At 41.1% G+C, this 22,828-nt stretch overlaps 1 protein-coding gene across 4 annotated transcripts; it reads right to left on the reverse strand.

Moving 5' to 3' along the window:
• Positions 1–9,205: 9,205 nt before the first annotated feature.
• LOC146376800 (GTPase IMAP family member 8-like) lies at positions 9,206–21,065 on the reverse strand. Of its 4 annotated transcripts, none has more exons than XM_084945402.1 (5): positions 20,999–21,065; positions 19,604–19,655; positions 18,551–18,595; positions 14,772–15,980; positions 9,207–14,671 (listed from the first exon to the last, which is right to left on the reverse strand). In XM_084945402.1, the coding sequence occupies exons 2-5, from the start codon at positions 19,620–19,622 to the stop codon at positions 13,104–13,106; spliced, it is 2,841 nt and encodes a 946-aa protein (XP_084801528.1). In that variant the 5' UTR covers positions 19,623–19,655; positions 20,999–21,065; the 3' UTR covers positions 9,207–13,103. The 4 variants fall into 4 exon arrangements, with proteins under 4 accessions (XP_084801530.1, XP_084801528.1, XP_084801529.1 ...); XM_084945403.1 differs by having other exon boundaries at positions 20,879–21,026; XM_084945401.1 differs by having other exon boundaries at positions 19,604–21,026.
• Positions 21,066–22,828: the final 1,763 nt, after the last annotated feature.

A 22,828-nucleotide genomic window follows, 5' to 3' on the forward strand; every position in this document is an offset into this window, starting at 1 on the left:
TCTGTAACTGGAGCACAGATGTTTAACTCCAGCCCTATATATTAGGATAACTATTATTTTCTGTTTTCTTAGAAATATACTTGTTTTGAAGGAGTGACTGCATCTAGTATGTTTTTCTTTTCACATGCATTCGTTGTGATCAGTGGGTTATCTACATCTGATTAGCTTCTTCTGAGTTTTCTTAATGGTATAGTTTTTATTACAAAGTATTGTTCAATTTAAAGCCTCATGTGCTTTGCTACGATCATCATTAATTTAAACTGTCAGAGGCAAGTAGAATAAACTTAAAACATAAAACTAACCTTTTATTAAGGTCACAGGCAGAGAGAAGCAAAATCAGGATCAGGAAAGTGAACACAGCTGGAAAAACAAGACACGGGTGATTCAGACAATCACAAAACAATTCACACTAAGGCACAGGAGACAGAAGCAAATAAAAGAAAACGGGAAGTTTAAAAAACAGAAACTTGGCATAGAGGAACACTGCGAGGTGTTAGGACAGGGGTCGGCTACCCTAGGCACGCGTGCCAACTGTGGTTAACTGTGGGTTAACTGATGGCACGACCATAGCTGGACTGGCCATCGGGCATTTGCTTGGTGGCCCAATGATTTTTTTTTTTTTTGTAACGGTATAAACAATGAAAGGTGGTGGATTGGCCAGATGCTGGTCGGTGTGTAAAAATAACTCAGTTGTTTGGTGGTGGCATTGCAGAGCTTCCACAGATTCAGTAACATTAGCAAGTGGTGGAGGCCAGCAGGTGGATGAGGGAAAGGGGAGGCAGGAGGAGGAGAGACCCGAGGCAGCCACCGGTCCGAGTGTCAGGTGAACTGAACTTCAGGTAAGAAGTTATGACCTGCAGTCTATCTGGTCAGATATAAACCAAGTTTAGGTGGAGTTTATTTTCGTTGTGCTGACTTTTTACAGTCAGTTACAATAACTCGTACTGCGTGCTAGCTAGCATGATGGAGTTTCTATACAGCTGGGTGGGTGCTGTGATGTTACTGATAGTGAACTTGATTTTATTCATTAGTTAGTAGAGTTGCCAACCGTCCCGTAAAAAGACGGAATCGTCTCGTATTCAGAGAAAATATTACGAGTTTCGTGTTGAGCTGAGAAGGAACAGTTTGTCCCGGACTTCAGCTAGAATGAAAAAGACACAAAGCTGGATTTATTCTGTCGTTACGCTGCACAGCTGCCTCTTCTTCTCTCATTCTCTCCTGTTTCTACTTCAGTCATGAAACTGATCAATGATCAGCTGATCGGCTTTTCTCTCTTGTTTGTTTATCGCCCACTTTGTGCCAGAAACAGGAAACCAGCGGATGTTGCGCTAAACAACAGCAGCACGTTTAAGCTTGATCAGCTGTTGTTAGAATTTATTTAATATTACTTTCTAGTATCAGCTGATGTTTGCTGGAGCCACAGCTGTAAAGCTGCTGGTCATGATGTCGGTTTGGATATGTGGTGAGAGGGAAACACGAAGATGAAACCAGGAGATGTCCTTACTGAACCATCAGAGCTGAACAGGTGATGGAGAAACAGGTTTACCTTTTAGGTGACATGAATGAGTTGAAGCTATGAACTGTTGCTGAGAGACAAATAACACCAGGATCATTTTCTAAGTAGCTGACAGCTGGTAACTGTGCAGGGGGCACGATCTGATATCGTCATGTTGATGTTGTTCCCAGATCAACATTGCAAGTGACCAATCAGAATGTTGTGACGTCATACTTTTGCGACTTCGGGAAAAACCGCTGTAAAACAAAAAACTGTACTTAAGCTGCGAGAAACCGCCTCTGTCCGCCGATCAACAGGCCGTGACTCTGACCCTTTAATAAACGCTAAGCAGAATTGATATTGTCCTTGCAACATTGGAATTTCATAAATGCACGAATGGCTTGGCGCACAAAAGAATAACGTCACAACAATGTGATTGGTCACTTGCAATGTTGATCCTGGAACAACATTTAGTATGATGATCTGGGAACAACACCAACACGACGATATCAGATCGTGTCCCCTGCACAGTTACCAGCTGTCAGCTAGTCTAGCAAAGTTTTGCCGGGGGGGAACAGGTTCACCTTTTAGGTGACATGAATGAGTTGAAGGGAAGTTATGAACTGTTTCTGAGAGACAAATAACACCAGGATCTTTTTTTGTGTAGCTGACAGCTGGTAACTGTGCAGGGGCGGGTCTAGCAAAGTGTTGCCAGGGGGCAGGTAGGCATTAACAGGGAGAGGGGGGCACAAAGAAATACTTTTCTTTCTTATTCTCATTTAAAATGTCTGACTGTTATTAAATAATTATCTGAAGCTTACAACCAAAGTTTTTATCTGACGTAAAATGTATAGAAATCATACATATACCAACAAGACTGTACATCACTGTCACAACAGTGTTTGTTTTCATTCAAAGGCTTAATGACTTTAATACCTGGTGGGCCGGTCTTTAGTCAAAATGCCCAGGCCGATGTTTTGTCCCAGTCCAGCCCTGGGCACGACATGCATTGAGTTAATCTGAGAAGGTGCATCAAAAAATAAATGGCCGTACCAGCGGTGCACATCGCAAATTAACTTGCATAGACACATTAGTTGTGCCGCTTCTTAATGACGGTATCTTAGCTAACAACCCCAACTACCAGATTCAACTTGTAATTGGCTGAAAATAACTTAGCCTACTGGTCAGAGGGACGTTGTTAGCTTTCCACATTCTGACACTTCAAAAGCTTCAGGAGCTTTCCGCTCAGCACAGCATCAGCACCACGGAGACAGAATGCGTTTTTGGGACTTTCAGGTGTTTGGACCAATGTTTTATTTTCTGATCAAACCAGAAATCTTTAATGAGCAGCTGGATTTGTCTTGCATTAACTGGCTGAGTTAATGCCAGTTAATGCAACATCGACGCAGCTGGAATCCACAGCTGTGTGTGTTCATGGAGCTGCATTTTCACCTGCTGGACATCACTACCTGACAAGTTTAATTGTCTTCAGAACATTGCAGAGGCCTTATTGACAGTGTTTGGCTCTAATATCTGTGTGAGCAGATTTTCTCTCACATGAGTCCTCAGGTAGCCTCTGAATGCTGGACACTCGGAGACCCGTGTCTCTGAGTGGGAGACCAGAGATCACATTAACATGTGTGTCTCTGTATTAACAAACATGCCATATTGGCCGAGTTTATTTCTCTTATCATTGTTGTGAGGAGACCATAAATAGCATTTGTATTTTCTGTTGTTCAGTTCATTTGCTGTTATGGATAAAAAGTGTCTTTTTTTTGTTATAAAATAGCTGATAACTATTTGCTGATAGCTGCCAACATCTGTGAACAAATATAATTGTATAAAGTTGTTCTATATAGTGTGTAACTGTTAATATAGAGCGTTATTAAATTTATTGCTAATGCAATCATATGGCACACTGACCTCTGAGGAAATTTTAAATGGCACTCGTCATCAGAAAGGTTGCCGACCCCTGTGTTCGGACAATAAACCGAATTACCAGGGATTAAATAAAAACAACAAAGTCTAATCACATAACTCAAAAATAAATACAAACAGACCTGCAACTAAGAACTAATGGCTCAAGATATTAAGGAAAAGAACCAAAAAACAAAGACAATGACTTGGAGAAAAGAAGTTGGTCACTTCTATGATTTATAAGTAGAGCAGCTATAATCTGACTCTGTGTTTTATGAAGCTTATGCACGAGTTCAGTAATGAATGTCTCTAATCAGTCATCTGCCTGCTTTCCTGAGTGTTTGGCTGCTTTTCTGTTTTTTACACTGCTACCACTTTTCCATGCTATCAATCATTACTCTAGTCCAACCATGTTGTGTAGGTTAAATCTGTGCTCTCTGTCGTTCTCATTTTCAAACTCTCATTCTTGCAGCCCTCCTCCTCCCCAGCTCCATCTCACAGACTCCTCAGTCAGAGCTCCATCCAAGCCTCAGTCTTCATCTTCACCATCACCAGCATCTAGACTCTGGGGGGTCCTGTCCTAAATCACCACCAGGATTCTGTTCTGCCACAATGGGTCATCAGAGTCTAATCACCAAACACATTCATTTCTCTGTCTCAGCTACTTCCAGGTGTCCTCTCCATATTGAACTCTACATGTGGCCGTATCAGATGTTAATCGGTTTGGTTTGAGAACTGCAGAAAAGGGCTTTCCTGTACACTGTATTAATAAAATCATTGGTCCCCTTGTGTAGATTTACAAAGTCAGTATAAAAATTACTAGACATTATTTTCACCTTGTTGTCATTTGCTTTGCCAAACATAAGTATTAATTTGTTACTGAGTGGATCAGTGAAGCTACCTGGTGTTCATGATACACAACTGAAAGAATATACTTGATCTTTTTCATCAACAGTTGCTACAGTTAAAAACATTTTTTCTGTGGACCGAGGAAAAGAAAAGTGCACATCATACAGAATGAGCCAGAAACAGAAACAGAATTTTTAAAAGCTAGACTGCTTGCTTCACCCACCCTTACCACGTCTGACTATGTCTCATTTCCTGCCGGCAGCCACACTCTGCAAACAGAACACAATACATACAGTAATCTTTCCACCCGCAGCTTCCTGTTTACCACAGGTAGGCAACTTCAGCTCTTCTATGTATACATTTAATCTGGGGCAGCATAAGCATACATAAGACATCCTAAAAAGAAAATTAAACACAACATTACATACAACAAAAATTAAAAAATGCACATTTCAGATCTCTTCATAGATGGTAGAAGCCTTACTCAGCGTCCAACAAACTGACTTTACTGTTGGTCAAAACAAAGCTTTTGAAGTTTGGAAAGAAAGATGCTGTAAATAGAAGCAGCTGAAATGGTCTACCTCTGAAAAGTTTCTGTTCTCAGCAAAGCCTTGAAAAACTTATTTGGGGTCAAATAAACTTTATTAAGTTGATTTGACTGGTTATTCTGTACGTGCAACAATCATGTCCCTGCAATGAAGATGTCATTTGATTTGTACTGAAATTTTTATTTTTTTTAGATAGTATCTGTCATCTTATTATCCCCACTACAAGAGTTGTGACATTCCCAAACTAGAAACCGTGGGCGGACAGATCGATCCGCGCTCCAATGGACGCCAGGACCGCCACCTACAACGCCGGTCTCGCCACTGGTGATATGAGTGCCTACAGAGCTGCTTCATACAGCGTGTGGCATGTGGTGAGGGATGTCAAATGCTGGTACCGGGAGCGCGTGGAGTCTTGCTTCAGCCAGGGCGACACATGGAGCATGTGGCACAGACTAAGCACAATCACAGACTATGAAGCCAGGGACACTGCGCCGATCAATGCCGACTCTGCATTCACCAATGAGCTGAATGCGTTCTACACCCATTTCGAGGTTAGCCAGGCAGCTAATGCTACTTACTGCCTGACAACTGAGAACGGTGACGTCATCAGCGAGGGACTGGCAATCACCATCGCAGAGCATGGCATCCGAGCGGTGCTGAGGAGAGTGAGCACAAGGAAAGCGGTGGGGCCAGGTGGCATCACCAGCCATCTGCTGCATTGCTGTGCTGACCAACTAGCAGGTGTGTCACCTCCATTTTCAACTAGTCCCTGGCTAAGTCTGTGGTCCCCACATGCTTCCAAACATCCACCATCGTCCCTGTGCCCAAGAACAACAAGCCCTTATGCCTGAATGACTACCGGCCAGCTGCACTGACTTCAGTGCAACCGGCCACACCAAACACTAATGAACACTAATGAACACTAATGCCCAGCCTCTCAAACACTAATGAAGATGTTCGAGAGGCTGCTGAAGAACATCATCTCTTGCATCCCAAACACCACAGATCCGCTCCAACCCACAGCTCCAACACCATTGTGAAGTTTGCTGACGACACAGTGGTGTTGGGCGCCATCTCCAACAATGATGAGGCGGCCTACATGGATGAAGTGAAGAATCTGGCATCGTGGTGCCGGGACAACCACCTCCAGCTGAACGTCGGTGTTTTGGTACCATTCTTTATTCATGGCTGTGTTTTTGGGCCAAATTGTGAGTGAGCCCACTGCCTTGGATGAGAAGCAACTCCACACATGAATGGTCTCAGGATGCTTTACTGTTGGCATGACACAGGACCGATGGTAGCGCTCACCTTTTCTTCTCTGGACAAGATTTTTTCCAGATGCCCCAAACAATCGGAAAGAGGCTTCATGGGAGAATATGACTTTGCCCCAATCCTCAGCAGTCCATTCACCATACTTTCTGCAAAAGATCAATCTTTTTTTGGAGAGAAGTGGCTTCTTTGCTGCCCTTCTTGACACCAGGCCATCTTCCAAAAGTCTTCGCCTCACTGTGCGTGCAGATGCGCTCACACCTGCCTGCTGCCATTCCTGAGCAAGCTCTGCACTGGTGGCACTCCGATCCCGCAGCTGAATCCTCTTTAGGAGACGATCCTGGCGCTTGCTGGACTTTCTTGGACACCCTGGAGCCTTCTAAACAAGAATTGAACCTCTTTCCTTGAAGTTCTTGATGATCCTATAAATTGTTGATTTAGGTGCAATCTTAGTAGCCACAATATCCTTGCCTGTGAAGCCATTTTTATGCAACGCAATGATGGCTGTACGTGTTTCTTTGCAGGTCACCATGGTTCAGTTCAGTTCAGTTCATTTTTATTTCAAACATTTCAAACATGTGCCTTCACAATCATTACAAAATATCATTCCATTATTTGTTTGAAAAGGAGTAGGCAGAAGTATTTACTTATTTGTCCCTACCCCCTCAAGATTTACCTCTCATTCACAACATTAACATTGGAAGAACAATGATTTCAAGCATCACCCTCCTTTTAACATGTCAGGTCTGCCATTCTAACCCAATCAGCCTGACATAATGATCTCCAGCCTCATGCTCGTCAACATTCTCACCTGAGTTAACAAGACGATTACTGAAATGATCTCAGCATGTCCTTTAATGACAGCAATGAAATGCAGTGGAAAGGGTTTTTTTGGGATTAAGTTAATTTTCATGGCAAAGAAGGACTATGCAATTCATCTGATCACTCCTCATAACATTCTAGAGTGTATGCAAATTGCTATTATAAAAACTTAAGCAGCAACTTTTCCAATTTCCAATATTTATGTAATTCTCAAAACTTTTGGCCACAACTGTATTTGTGGCTTTGTTAGAAGTGAGACTCTTCCTCTTATGCAAAATATGACATGAGCATATTAGGAAATACAATGTTCAATAAATCAAACAGAATGCCAGCGTTGTACATTGTACACCTGTAGACTGGCACACAACAGGTGTACAGCTTGGAAGCGATAAAGACTGAAGGTCAAAACACCCAAAACTACCCTGGAGTAATCAGCTCTGGTGGTGATCACAAAAGTGTATTATTTGATATCCATCCATCAAATTCCTTCCTTCCACTTCAGCGTCATGGTGATGGGCCATTCACACTCACATTCACCAGCATGTCTTTGGTTTGTATGAAGAAGCCAGCGTACCTAGAGAGAACCTACGTAGACTTGGGCAGAACATGCAAACTCCAAACAAAAAGGCCCACACTGGCTTCAAACCAAGGACATTCTTCTTCTTCTTGTCAAAAAAATTACTAATGACAATCTCCCAGACGAAACATTATGTACAGCTACTTTCAATAATATTAATATTTCCTTAGACTCTTTCTCTTAATTGATCTTCCTCCAAATGATCAACGTGACATTCTTCTAAATTGGTGACACTTATCTGATTTAAGTTGCACATTCAAGATTCTTTATTTGTCACTTGCATAGTTATATGAGTACAACACGCAGTGAAATGTATCCTGAAATGCTCCTTGACTGTGCAAAGGGAGAGACCATTATATACATTAAGTGAATATATACAGGGTCATTTGAGAGATAACAGTGGATTAATTCTATCCTTAAATTCAGAGCAGTTTTAGAGGAGTTTCTGAAAGTCAACGACTTTAATGGAATCTATTCCCAACTGTAGTGTAAGCACAGGCAAGGATAGAAAGAGTGCAATGATAATGGAATTGGGGGAGGGTCAACCTGTTATCAGGTTAAACATGCAAAGGGAGTTAAGTTTCAGATTATAATACACCAATGAAGGAATCCATGTGTGGCCTTCCTCATTATCCAGCCTCGTCATTGCTATGCAAATACCCAATAAGGGTGTCACAGTACAAATGGTCATAGCCAAGAAATCAAGTATTCAGCAGTCTGTAAAAATTGATTGGGCCTAATGCAGAACACATGTAACTGCTCACTGTTTCTGTTCAGTAAATGAAAGAATGAGGGAATTATTGTAACTCAGTGTTTGATCTTCAATAGATGCTCAAGTCCCGCCTGAGGTGGTATGGACATGTGATTCAAAGCAATGAGAACTCTGTAGCAAAAACAGCTATGAGGATTGACCCAGAAGGACGCCGGCCTCGAGGCAGACTGAAGAAACGGCGGATGGACAAAATCAAGGAAGACATTAAGACCGTCAACGCATCACCTGAGGACGCCTTGGACAGAACCAAATGGAGAAACCTTTGCCTAAGAGCGGACCCTGCACCAGCAGGAACAACGCCAGGATGAATAAGTGTTTGATCTTTAATTACCAGACACTATTTTTACATCTTGTTTCATTGAACAATTGCAATAATTATCTGATGAGTTCTTTCTTTTTTTAGGTTTGAAAGGACTCACTGATCTACTGAGCACTAAAAAAAAAATCCTCAATTGAAATGTATGGAAGAATAGCAAAGCTGGTAGAAGTAGAACTTTAAAGGGGGAAATGCCTTTGCAGGTTTTACATCCTGGTGTTCTGATAGATTTCTATATTTAAGTCATTCAGAGGTGATTAAAGATGGCTGCTAAGTGGCGGGGTTTGCTGCTAGAAGGACTATGGTAATAATCAAAGACTCACATAAATATGATGAAGATTAAGACACTGAATGAAATTATAGTTTCAACAAGATTTAAAATATCTCGCTCAAGTCAATGTCAGTGTTTATATTGATTGTTGGAGTGATTTTATTAAAAGTTGTCAGGCAGAACTAACATTGATATTCCCGCATCACCTCTATCTGTTATATATAACTCGCTATTGTACAGCTCATAGCCTTAATGCTACCTCTATGTGACCATCTAGCACTACCGCCAGCATAGACTAAGTGGAGAGCTGCTCACTCATTCAGTGCCGAGTTGAATCATTACTGTAGAAACTGAGGCTGATTACTGAGGCTGCAAATGTAGCTACACATTCAAACAATTTCAAATTGTTTCAGGTCTGACACTCGCTTTGTAACTGTTCAAAAAGAAGTTCCAGTTCTTTTGTTCCATGTTCTGCACTACGTTCCATACTAATGCTGACAAACAGAAATTAAACTGCTGCAAAACACACGTGTCAGAGTGGGTGTGGGAATTAGGAAGCTCAGTTTGATTTGACAGGATCTACAATAAAATTAAAGAAAACATGAAATCAAAATCTGAATGAAGATGCTTTGTTTCTGTCACGGTCCTGGGTCGCATCGACCCAGCATTTTGAGTTCCTTATGCTTTGGTTTATTTTTTGAATGATGGATTGTTCTTTATGTTTCTCTGGTGCTTTGATGATTTTTATTATGAATCTGTGTTTCAGTTATTCTGGTATGTTTCTGCATTATGACTAAGGTTCGGGTTATATTTTGTTATTATTGCCGGTTTAGTTCAGTGTCTAGTCTGTCTTACTCTGTCGAGTCCGTGTCCTAGTAAAGTGTGTGTTGTTTCCTGTTTTACTTTGAAGGTTCATGTTCCTGTCTTTGTCAGTGTTTCTAGCTTTGTTCCCCCTGTCTCGTTAGGTCTTATTCCTCCCAGCTGTGTTCCCCTTCTGTCTTTAATTCCTTGATGACTCCCTCAGTGTATTTAAGCCCAGTGTGTCTTTGTGTCAGTGTCACGTCATTAACGTCTGTTCATACTCGTACCACCCTGTGTATTCTGTTTGCCTGCCTGCTAGTTTATTTGCATTCCAGTCTAGTTAGTTCTTTGTTCAGTCTGCATTCCCACAATAAAGCCGAGGGTTTTGAGTTCACCTGTGCCTCTATGAGTCCTGCTCTGGGGTCCACCTTTCCTGCCTGCCTTCACACAGCCATGACAGTTTCATCATTTAAGTACCATCCACACGAATCACAGGGAAACACTAATTTATTCTTTGGAAAATCAAAAGATAAAATACTGTTATTCTTAGTTATGTCATTAATTATTAAGCAAAGAATTTATATTTGACATTTATCAAAATAAAGTCAAATATTATCTACTGTATCTGATTATTTTCAATGATAATTGAGTAAATGCTGTTATAATTAGATATTGCAGAGGCATAAATAATATCTAAACTTTACAGTCATATACCTGACTATTTAATAAAAAAAAAAATCATGAGTGATTTTATAATAAAACTTGATAATTACTGATTAAACAAAATATATTAAAAACAACCAAAACAAATGAACACAATAAAAACAGAACTATTCCCGATAAAATACAAGAAATCAAATCACACACTCTCCAGATTTTTACCAAACATTACATAAAACAACAAATCAGAAAAGATTAAAATGACTGATTCAACTTACAGTACAGAGCAAAACTAACAACTTAAATGAACATCCTGGTACTTAAAGAGCTCAGCCCAGGAAAAACTCTTTGATCCATAACTTCAAAAAAAGACAAGAATAAAGGTACCTGATCACCAAATGTGTGTCGTCTTTCTTTGTGATAAAACATTTAACACCCCCGCCCACACAAACACACAATGATTACATTAGAATGACTGTTACGACCCGGCTCTGCTAGGCGACAGCGGATGTAACATAAATGAGCCCAGAGACCAGGAGGTTAGATAAAAAGAAAAACATAAGGTTTATTAACACAACTGAAAACCGTTAGTGAAACAACTCACTAGGCAATAGTGTGATTTTAGACAAACATAACAAACAACTCAAGTAACACTAATAACACCAGTAGAACACTACTCATCTAAACATTTCACAGGAGGCAGAGGCAGAGGGAGAGGCAAGAGGGACAGTCTACACAGTCTGTTCGAATCAACAAGTCCCTCTACGAATGAAGAATCCTCAGCCTTTTATATTCTCAGGTAGTTGCAGGCAGCTGTGTCATTGGTCTGTCGTACTCAAGGCTCCTGCAGCAGCCAATGGTGTGAGTGGTCTGACACACTCTGATATGCATGAAGTTGGGGCGGGCATAGGTCCGGGCCAGCCAATCCCCCGTGAGTCCTGGAACACTTTGATTTCCATAGAGGAAGGCGGGGCCACCTGAGGCCAGGAGCCCGTAACAATGACAAAGCCACAACTGTTCTGTTCTTTACATATTTGAATATAATTTTCTTTCTTGCATCATTGCCACTTATGCTCTGTTTCTATTTTGAAGTAAATTAGGATAAAAACATTTATTTGCTTTATTTATTTACTTTGCAAACATGAAGCTAACCACACACTGCAAAAGATGCCAATAAACACCAAGCTAAAACCAAAGAAAAAATCTAGTTGATGTCAATCTTCATCCATCTTTTGGACTCCACAAACAAGTCTCCACTGTAGTTAAATCTAGCTTCTACCAATTACGCCAAATTGCCAAGGCCAAGCCTTACATACCCTGTAAGGACCTTGAGAAACTTATTTATGCCTTTATCGCCTCTAGATTTGACTACTGTAACTCCCTCCTATCCACCCTTCTCCGCAGACTGCAGCTTGTTCAAAATGTGGCGACACGCCTTTTAACTGGAACTGGCAGGTATGGTTCTATCACCCCTATCCTCGCTGACCTGCATTGGCTTCCCGTCAAATACTGTATTGATTTTACGGTTGCTATGCTTGCTCATAAGGCGTCATATGATTGCTGGGTTTTTCTCTGTATGTATTATTGTACAATCTACTGTACAATATAAAGCGCCTCGAGGCGACTGTTGTTGTGATTTGGCGCTGTATAAATAAAATTGAATTGAATTTTAAAATACTATTCCTTACCTTTAAAATTATAAATAACATTGCTCCCAGCTATCTTGTTGAACTTCTCAGCTTGTACACACCTAGTAGAGGACTTGAAGACCAGAGGGGATCGTGCTTTTGCCATAGCTGCACCCAACCTCTGGAATAATCTTCCTACTGCTATTCGTGAGTCTGAATCAGTTCAATCTTTTAAATCACGGTTGAAAACCTTTTTATTCAATTTAGCCTCCCCTAGTTAGTGTTTGTGTCCTGCAAATGTTCTTTTATGTAGTTTTAATCATTTTATTTTATTTTATTGCTGAATAATCTCCTAGTTGAGTTGTGTTTGTATTTCTTTTACACATTTTCACTGTGCTGCGGCTAATTAGTGCTCTCCACCTGTTGGTGTATTTATTACCTGTTTATGTTTCCTTTCTCTAAATTATTGTATTACTGTAAAGCACTTTGGTGTACCGCTGGTTTTAAATGTGCTATACAAATAAAGTTGTATTGTATTGTATCTTCTCTCCTCTGCTTATCCTAATCAGGGGGTGGAGCCTATCCCAGCTATCATGGGGTGAGAGGCGGGGTACACCCTTGACAGGTCACCAGTCTGTCGCAGGGTAACATGGAGAGACAGACAACCATTCACACTCACACCTATGGGTTATTTAGAATCACCAATTAACCCCACTAACTGCATGTGTTTGGACTGTGGGAGGAAACCCAGGCAGACACAGGAAAAACATGCAAACTCCACACACTCCAGGTCAGGGAGTCAAACTCGCAACCCTGTGATGCTGAACCTGGAAAAACACTGACCATAGCTTCCACTCTGCCGGGTGGGAGATTAATGAGCTGAGACAGAGTGGAACATGCTGGTTCCACGTGGGTCTTTTAGTAACTAATACCTATTCAATGTGAGGAGTTAGTTTAACCAGTCAGAAGCTTTGGTAATGTTGGGATAGTGACTTGTGGTTTAATGGTGAGACTGGAGTCCGACACTGTGTTTAAGGCAGATTAGACGGTACCAGAATTATTTGCTGTTGTGAGGAAATCCCAAACATGTAAAACATGCAGAACAACAAATCGGTGCTTCTTTAACGTTTTCTCCCAGTACAAATGAAAGAAAAACAACTGAAATCCTTCATTTCTCGTCATAAAATGCTGCAGGCTGATGCGTCACTGACCTCCTTACTTAAGATTTTTTGCATCAATTCACTTAATTGTTGTTCATGTTCTTCCTGTAGTTCGTCCTTGTCCTCCTCAGTTTTTGCATTCCTCATTTGTTTTTCATGTTTTTCCACTAGATTCTTGATCTTTCTCAGGTTTTCGCTCTTCTTGGTCACACGTTTCACTAAGTCGTTCATTTCCTTCACGTGTTCTTCCCGCTGAGCATTTAATTCATCCATGTGTTTCTTTTGGGATTCGTTGAACTCTTCTGCTTTCTGTCTGGCTTTTCTTTCATAGCTCTTCTTTAGGTCCTCCAGTGTTTTCTGATGATTGTTCTCTGTTATTTCCATTTCTCTTCTTATTTGTTCCTCTTGTAATTTGTTGTTTTCATATTTTATTTTTTCTTGTTTGTAACTTTCCAGCAGTTTGTCTATTCTTTCTTCCTCCTCCTGTCGTCTCTTTTCATCTTCTTGTCTTTGTTTCTCTCGCTCTTCTCTTCGTTCTTTCTCCCAGGCTTCTTGTTTTTGTTGCATCTCTTCTCTGGTCTCTTCCAGCTGTCTGTCGACACTTTCCTTTGCCTCTTTTTCCAAATGAATTTGTCTGTCCAACTTTTCAAGTTCTTCTTTGAATTGTTGTCGATATCTTTCTTCTCCAGTGTCCTTTTCCTTTTCCTTCTTTTCTCTCATTTCTTCTTCTTTTTTTTTCTTCTCTTGTTCTTCCTTAATTTTGTTCTTCATTTCCTTGAGTTCTTCAGCTTTCTGTTTTCTCTCCTTTTCTGATTTTTCTCTCTCTTCTGCCATTCTTCTTTTCATTGCTTTCATTTCTTGCTCATGTTTTCTTTCAATCTCTTCCTTTTCCTTCTGCATCTCTTCTTCCTTCTCCTTCAGGATCCTCAGCGTTTCCTTCTTTATTGCTGCTTCAGCCTCTTGCAGCATCTCATTGGTGTAGAAGCTTCCTCCATTGTTCTTCACCATGGTGTCAATCTTTTTTATCAGCTCACTGACTTGTGTACGGTTTTGTTTGTCAGAGTTATTGAACACATGGTATCTTCCTCCACAGTTGGAGACCAGCTTCTTAAAGTAATCATGACATTTGTTCTTGATGTAATCATCAATAGACTCTCCCTGACGCTCCAGATCGTCTCCTCTGGTCAAAAGAACAATGGTGAATGTTTCTGAGTTCTTCCCAAAGAATTTTTTAGTGAGCTTGATCGTGTCTTTCTCCTCTGCTGTGAATCTGCCGACCTGCATCACCACCAAGAAGACATGCGGTCCTGGAGCCAGCTGGCTGATACATTTGACCAACTCCTCCCGAACTTCTTCATTTGACAGAGCTGTGTCAAACAGACCAGGAGTGTCGACCACAACAACAGGACGACCGTCCACCTCACCCTCTGCCTTCTTACAATATTGTGTGACTGATATTTGGCTTGATGCAGCTGTAAACTCGTCTCTTCCTAAAATGGTGTTTCCTGTAGAGCTCTTTCCACAGCCAGTCTTCCCAATCAGCACAATCCTGAGACAATCTGAGTCTTTTCCTTCAACTTCATCACCTATAACATGAAAACAATCAGAGTTAACACTTGAATACTGCTGGATTAAAACTCTTTGGGTCACTGAACACATAAAAATATAAAATTCTAAAGTACTTACAAGTCATCATGTTCGTCTTCAGCTTCTCAAGTTCATCATGTTGCATCTGTATGGATTTATCTTGTTGTAAGACTTTGTCCATTTGTGCATGTAGAAATGTTGTCTTTGTATAACAGTGTGGTTTGTTTGTGGCCTCACTAATTTTGTCCACAACCTCAAACATCTTTGTAATCTGCTGTTTGTCTTTGATGTTGAGAACAACATGTCTTTGTCTGAGCGTCTGAAGAAGCTTCTGGATGTCTTTGTCTATACTTAATATATTTTCAGCAGCTGGATCTGTAGGATCTGAGTCCACGGTGAACAGAATCATGGTGAAGTCATTGACTCGAGAGCTGAATGTGTCCTGGATGGTCTCTAACTCTCTCTTGTCTTCATCAGTGAGGGGAGCCACAGGTAGGACCAGGATGAAGGCATGGACACCCTCAGGATCACAGAGGGAGATACACCTGAGTGATTCCTCCATCACTGCCTTCTGAGGTTTTCCATACAAGGCAGGCAGCTCCACCAGGGAAACCCAACGTCCACACACCTCTCCCTGATGTTTAACACACTCTGATGAGTTGGAGACTGAATGAAGCTCAGTCTGACCTAAAATGGCCTTGGCTGCTGACGTCTTCCCTGCTCCTCTCCTCCCACACAGAACCAGGTTCAGACTGGACTTCAGATTGGGTTTAGCCTCTTCTTTTAACATTAGATATTTTCCCCAATTTTTACTCACCATCTCATTCATTTCTTCCATCAACTCAGAAAAATCTGAGAAGGAGTCTTTCCTGTCAAAATTAACGAAGTGCTGCCTTTGTTTGGATTCTTCAATGAGTTTATCCACTGAGTTATTCCCTTCTTCATTATGTGTTATGATGACGATGGAGTGATTAAAAGCATCTTGACCAAACAAGCTCAGGACCAAATTCAGAGTTTGTTTGTTCTCCTCAGTGAAATCAGAAGGTTTCACTAACAGCAGCAGAACGTTTGGTCCAGGAGGACAGAGACTCACACAGCTCTTCATCTCTTTAAACAGTGCTTCCACAGGCAGACTGAAGATGTTGGGAGTTTTTACAACTGTGGGAGGTTTCCTGTTCCTCTCTCCAGAGGCAGAACCAGATTGCTTTCCTCCAAAACCTTTAGACTCTTTTTTCCCAACGAGGAGCTTTTCCAGGGCTGATTTTTTGTTCTCACTTTTTCCAAACAGCATTATCCTGAGTTCACGTGCTGCAAAAAAAAATGTAAATTGCCTCAAAAATTATGAAACACATATTTATGTCACATTCCATTACATAGTTTGTAATTGTTAATCATATCACTTGAGAAATAATCATTTACAAATTTGTCTTAAAACAGGTTGCTTAGTGATAGCGCTGGCAGTTACACTTTCCGATATGGTTTCTTGATGAGTTTGAAAAGCCATATCAGCTCTCTATTTAGGAGGATAAGCTCATGCAGATGTTTTAAAGGCACTACCGTGATTTTGTTGGGCAGAGGTGGCAAAAGTACAAACTTGATTTACTTAAGTAGAAGAAATGAAACAACTTCTTTACTCAAGTAAAAGTGGAAACGTACAGGATGTTAACGCTAGCCCTTTATATTATAACATATGATAACCTTGCTTTGGGGCCTCTGAAATACACCCAGAAACTACAAGTGGCTCAGTCAATAGGGGACCTACCATTAACAGGTGGGACTGATATGATTTGACCTACAAGGCTATTCAAGTTTGGTTTATCTTATCAGGGTTACGAGGAAAGACACCTGGACAATTTCTAGGTAGTTAGTACTCCAGCTGGTGCAGGGGTGCAGCTGGGTAAGACCCATAGGACCAGAGATTAGGACCTTTTTATCAGAGAACCCTCCCCCCAAAAAAAGGTTCCTCTCCAAGGGTTGTTGGCCCCGCAGATTGGCACCGAATTGGACAGAATATTTAGGTGCATTCAAGGGCTACACACTTATTAGGTGCTGGGATCAATGGTCTCAGGGTATAATCTCTGATTTTACCTCTGATCTTACCGAATTTCTCAGAGTAATCCACCCGAGGGATTAATAAAGTTTTATCTTATCTTATCTGATTTTTGATTTTGTTGATTTTGCAAGGGACTGACTTCCAGTTTGCACTAGTGTGGGGTGACACAGTTAGGATGAGAATTAGCACTTCCAAGTCTGAAATGTCAAGAATGTCATAAGACAAAGATTGGGATGGCCACTACCTTTCTGTCATGGTCCATGGGAGTGCCTGGAGGGGGTTTTCCTTGTGTGGCTGCTGAGCCATCCCTTTGGGGCAGGGACTTCAGTGCTTCAAGTGAGCCATAGCTGCGAGCAATCAGCGGGAGACCTACTTCAGCTGACTCAACCAGCCCCTCCTTGCCAGTTTGTTCTACTCTTCTTGGTGGTAAATTACGTTTCCCTTCGTGGTTTTCCTTGTGTGATTTATCTGTTGGAGTAATTCCTGTCTTCCCTTCATTCAGCGGAGTTTCAACCCTGGCTTCACCTTACTGGGACAGTCCCTGTCTCCCAGCCGGCTCGCCCGCCTGCCCTCTAACCTCCACGCTTCAGCTTGAGACCCTCCAGAAGCTTCCCACGGACCTCTCTCCCCTCCCCTCCCCTCAGTGAAACTAACCATGACTGGCACAGTAAGGCGAACTATTCTCCAGTTTCTAGTTATCAAGCTCTAGTTTTCTCTTCCGATTTTAACTACCTCTCCCTCTGTTACAGAATATCCCCTTGCCTCTCTGACCTCTTCCGCGTTCCTGCCACTAGCCTTTTGGGCCCCCCTCGTCACTTTTGGCCACCTTTTCAAATAAATATCACTGTAAGCATTCCACGCCCATGTTTGTCTGCGTTTTTGGGTCCACTTTCCTGGGCAAACCTGTTGGTTCATGATACTTTCTGCTTCTTAATTCAGATCAAACTGAGGTTATTGTACTCGGCCCTGAAAATCTTAGAAATATGGTATCTAAACAGATTCTTACTCTGGATGGCATTACCTTGGCCTCCAGTAACACTGTGAGGAACCTTGGAGTCATTTTTGACCAGGACATGTCCTTCAACGCACATATTAAACAAATATGTAAGACTGCTTTCTTCCATTTGCGCAACATCTCTAAAGTTAGAAATATCCTGTCTCAGAGTGAAAAACTAGTTCATGCATTTATTACTTCCAGGCTGGACGACTGCAATTCATTATTATCAGGATGTCCTAAAAACTCCCTGAAAAGCCTTCAGCTAATCCAAAATGCTGCAGCAAGAGTCCTGACAGGGACTAGAAAGAGAGAGCAGATTTCTCCTGTTTTGGCTTCCTGTTAAATCCAGAATTCAAAATCCTGCTCTTCACATACAAGGTCTTAAATAATCAGGCCCCATCTTATCTTAATGACCTTGTAGTACCATATCACCCTATTAGAGCACTTCGCTCTCACACTGCAGGCCTACTTATTGTTCCTAGAGTATTTAAAAGTAGAATGGGAGGCAGAGCCTTCAGTTTTCAGGTCATATGATTGTTGGGTTTTTTTCTGTATCTACTGTACAACATAAAGCGCCTTGAGGCGACTGTTGTTGACTGTTGTTCTTACCAGAGTAAGAATCTGGTTAGATACCATATTTCTAAGATTTTCAGATTAAAATCTGGTTGGCTGATGCCTGACAACACAGGAGGGAAATGTCATTGTAGGATTAGTAGAGCTTTATCCCTCCCTTCCTAAATCATATAGCTTTTGACATTATAACTAATACTTTAAATGAAATGATTTTTATTTTACTCATGATACATCAATGTTGTTAGTTCAACTTACAGTCCTTGATGTCATAGCTGCCATCTTCTGGTTTTTGGAAATCCTCTGCAAAAATATAAAGAACTCAAGTTATCCTTCAACACTTAAATGTGGAAAATCTCTTGGTGTTACAGGAATGTGTCATGAGGTCTCTACTTCTGATATGCCAAGTAATTAGTGTAATTGACTGAAAACAATTCATACCATCTCAATTAAATTTAAAGATTGGACCCTGAGCCGGTGAGAAAAGACTAGAAGCAGAGATTTTATCCCAAGTTGTTTTTGGTTGTTTCATGTATCGTATCAACTTGACCCCAATTTTAAAAAGTTCTGATCATCTTCAAAGATGGAGCAATATTCCACAGTAACATGACATCTTTTTTCTGCACATCCCAGTATCACTAACAATACCATGACTCTATTTCTTGTTCCTAAGTGGTCACTGGAGAAACTAAAGAAATCCAAATTTGGATTTCAAAACAAACCAAGAAAGTATCTCAGCATATCACTGTCTCTCTGAGTGAAGTATTTACAAGCATGGCTTCCTTAATCCAGCTTCTTTGTGTTTCTTGTTGTGGGCAAGAAGCCATTTTGTCAGGGGTTTTTGTTATCCTGCTTTCTTTTCATACTTTGTGTGGGTGGACTAATTATACAATTCACCGTGGAGTGTGTGCCTGTGATAATCCACCTGTTCCTGATTGCCTGGTGGATCAGGGGGCTATTTAAGGTGCCTTCAAGCAGCTTTCAGTTATTTATTTTTTATTTACATTCATTCTTTCAGCAAGTGAAGCGACTGGAAATGAACGAGTAACTATATCGGCAGAACAGGGCGACATGTACTGTGAGCATGTTGGATATGTTTATCAGCCAACGTTGCTTCTAAAACCAGCAGCACAGTGTGATCATGGCAGTTGGATCCTGCTCCACCCTGCTGCTGCACCTGTTTGTTGTTTACTTTCACTTCCAATACCTGAACAGATGTTACAGTTACTCTCTAAATCTACTCTCTGCGATATATGTACAGTGTGAGTGCAAAATCCTCACTGCTGATCAATAACATGTGAGTGGACTCACCAGCTGTTTTGGTTGACATGATGTCGATTTTCTGAAAAGACCAGGGGATGAACTGGAAGGAAATAAAATGCATTTTAGGTTCTTTGAGTCACACGACATGTGATGGTAAGTGGACAAAGGGGCTGTAAGCATGAATGGTTCTAATGGAACGGCACAAAAAAGGGAGAAGTTGTTATTGTGATGTTGGTCGTTTTATGCAGTACTTCAGTTGGTCACCATGTAGAGAATGTTTTATACAAACTGGGGGGTCAAGTGTAACCAATTACATTTAGACCATTAAGACATCATGAGTAACGGCAGAAAGAAGGTTTACATCTTTCACTTTCAATTTCAGTTTTCAAAGAAATTAAAGTCTTTGTAAAGACTGATCAACCAGATTTATCTTGAGCAAATGATTGAAGAATCAGGGGACCTCAGTCTGAACACATGTAGAAGTGTTTTATACACATGGATGATTTATTTCACGTTCTCAACCTCAGAGATCATTTATGCTTTCAGGAAGCCTACTGTGCACAAGAAGATATTACTTGAATGAGTTTTAATTAAAGAATATTATGATGGATCCATTTGATCCACTCATGTGTGCTGCATTCAAGTGCATAATTGGACTAAGATTATTCCAAACAGTCGGACAGAAACGACCAACTATAGACCACATCACCTGGATCATAATCACATTCACATCTTACTACAAGGATTAATTTAGTAAACGCTTCTGAGAATGATGATTAGATGAGATCACGAGAGTCTAAAAACTCCAGTAAGTGAAACACGATCTGTGATCGTGTGTGGGCGGTAAAATCTGCAACAAAGAGAATACCAGGACCTGTTCCAGCCTGCTGGGTGTAAGTGAGCAGCTGCAAATAAGGTGTGTGTGTGTGTGTGTGTGTGTGTGTGTGTGTGTGTGAGGGGGGAGTTGTGGCAGTTTCAGTAGAGAGATTAAAATTTTCATATAGATAAAATATTAAAATATTCCTCTTCACTCAACTGTCTCACCCTCCAGTTTATATGCAATCTTTCTGTCTACTCAGAGGAAATCATTTATGTCACCATATGTTATATAACAAATAACCTAATTTTCATGTTTCTGCTCATTCTGTGCAGTCATTTGATAAAAGCACAAAACAAATATTAAGAATTATAGTTCTGCATCATAACACAAAGGTTCACTCTGCAGCCATAAAGAAAAGATGTAAATGAGGAAAAATCAAAAGTATATTAAAGGCAGTAACGATCAAAATGAAACTATCATTAACAAAGAGAATCACAGCGCACCTCACAGCACAAACACAGCTAACAAAGGTGAAGCAGACCTGCAGAGAATCCAAAACATGAAAAACATTTAGTGATGAGTTTAACTGTTCAGAAAAAACAGCAGATAAATTTGTGCTTTACCTGTTTGTCGTCCTCCGAGTTCACAGGTGAGACATGGCGTCTGCTTCTTTGTTTGGTTGCACCTCTGACGACGGTATGAAGGCAGGCTTAACGCTGCCCAACCAATCAGAAGTTAGAAACACTGCTCATGTTTTCTCTGAGCCTTATTTTCTTCACTTTTGATTGGGTGGGAACAACCACCCACCCATACTCTGTGTGCTGGTGTTTGGGGGGGGAGGTGAGTCTACTCGACACAAATTTATGCTTTATGTTTTTATATTTGTACAGATTTGTGTCGACGTTCAGAGGCTGGATCCATGCAGAACAGATGACAAAACATCTGCATCGGTGCGCCTTCATGTTTGTCATCTGGTTGCACCGTTGTTCTGTACGACATCCTGATGTGTTGTCGGTCTGATGTTCGTTGTTTAAAGTTTAAAAGAATACATTTGCCCTCTGTCACTTTAATGCAGCGTGCATTGTGGTTGTGTGAGAAGTCGAGAGCATGAAATTTAATAACTCCACAGACTACAGCTAATCTGTCAGAAAGCAAAAGGAATCCAGGGCCTGTTCCAGCCTGCTGTGTTAGGAACGACGGTTACAAATAAAAGTGTGAGACAAAGATCGTCACAACAAAAATATGAGTGTGCGTGCCTGTTACTGTTGCTCCTGCTTTTTCTCTTCAGCTTAACTTTTACTTACTCATTTCTTTGTCTTTTGCTTTATAGTTGGAGTGTTGAACTCTTTATATTGAATGATTTAAATTGTTTAGTCTGTTACTGTCTAGGTGCAGCTGTAATCCATATAATTTCCTTTGGGATTAATAAAGTATTCTGATTCTGAAACACACAAAACAAAATCATCAAACAACACTCACAACCCTTGACACTCATGCCCATGAAGAGTGGATGGCAACTTCTGACCACGGTCTGTGGATATCAGCTGATACAGTGGCTTGCAAAAGTATTCGGCCCCCTTGAACTTTCCCACATTTTGTCACATTACAGCCACAAACATGAATCAATTTTATTGGAATTCCACGAGAAAGACCAACACAAAGTGGTGCACACGTGAGAAGTGGAACGAAAATCATACATGATTCCAAACATTTTTTACAAATAAATAACTGCAAAGTGGGGTGTGCGTAATTATTCAGCCCCCTTTGGTCTGAGTGCAGTCAGTTGCCCATAGACATTGCCTGATGAGTGCTAATGGTAAAATGGCCTGCATTTGTATAGCGCTTTTCTAGTCCCTAAGGGCAGCCTGGGATCGAACCACCGACCTTCTGATTAGTGGCTGACCTGCTCTGCCACCTGAGCCACAGCCACCCGAGCCACAGCCACCCAATGACTAAATAGAGTGCACCTGTGTGTAATCTAATGTCAGTACAAATACAGCTGCTCTGTGACGGCCTCAGAGGTTGTCTAAGAGAATATTGGGAGCAACAACACCATGAAGTCCAAAGAACACACCAGACAGGTCAGGGATAAAGTTATTGAGAAATTTAAAGCAGGCTTAGGCTACAAAAAGATTTCCCAAGCCTTGAACATCCCACGGAGCACTGTTCAAGCCATCATTCAGAAATGGAAGGAGTATGGCACAACTGTAAACCTACCAAGACAAGGCCATCCACCTAAACTCACAGGCCGAACAAGGAGAGCGCTGATCAGAAATGCAGCCAAGAGGCCCATGGTGACTCTGGACGAGCTGCAGACATCTACAGCTCAGGTGGGGGAATCTGTCCATAGGACAACTATTAGTCGTGCACTGCACAAAGTTGGCCTTTATGGAAGAGTGGCAAGAAGAAAGCCATTGTTAACAGAAAACCATAAGAAGTCCCGTTTGCAGTTT

Source organism: Perissodus microlepis, chromosome 12 (genome assembly GCF_051167445.1).
Source record: "Perissodus microlepis isolate ML-2025 ecotype Zambia chromosome 12, ASM5116744v1, whole genome shotgun sequence".
Taxonomy (NCBI): Eukaryota; Metazoa; Chordata; class Actinopteri; order Cichliformes; family Cichlidae; genus Perissodus; species Perissodus microlepis.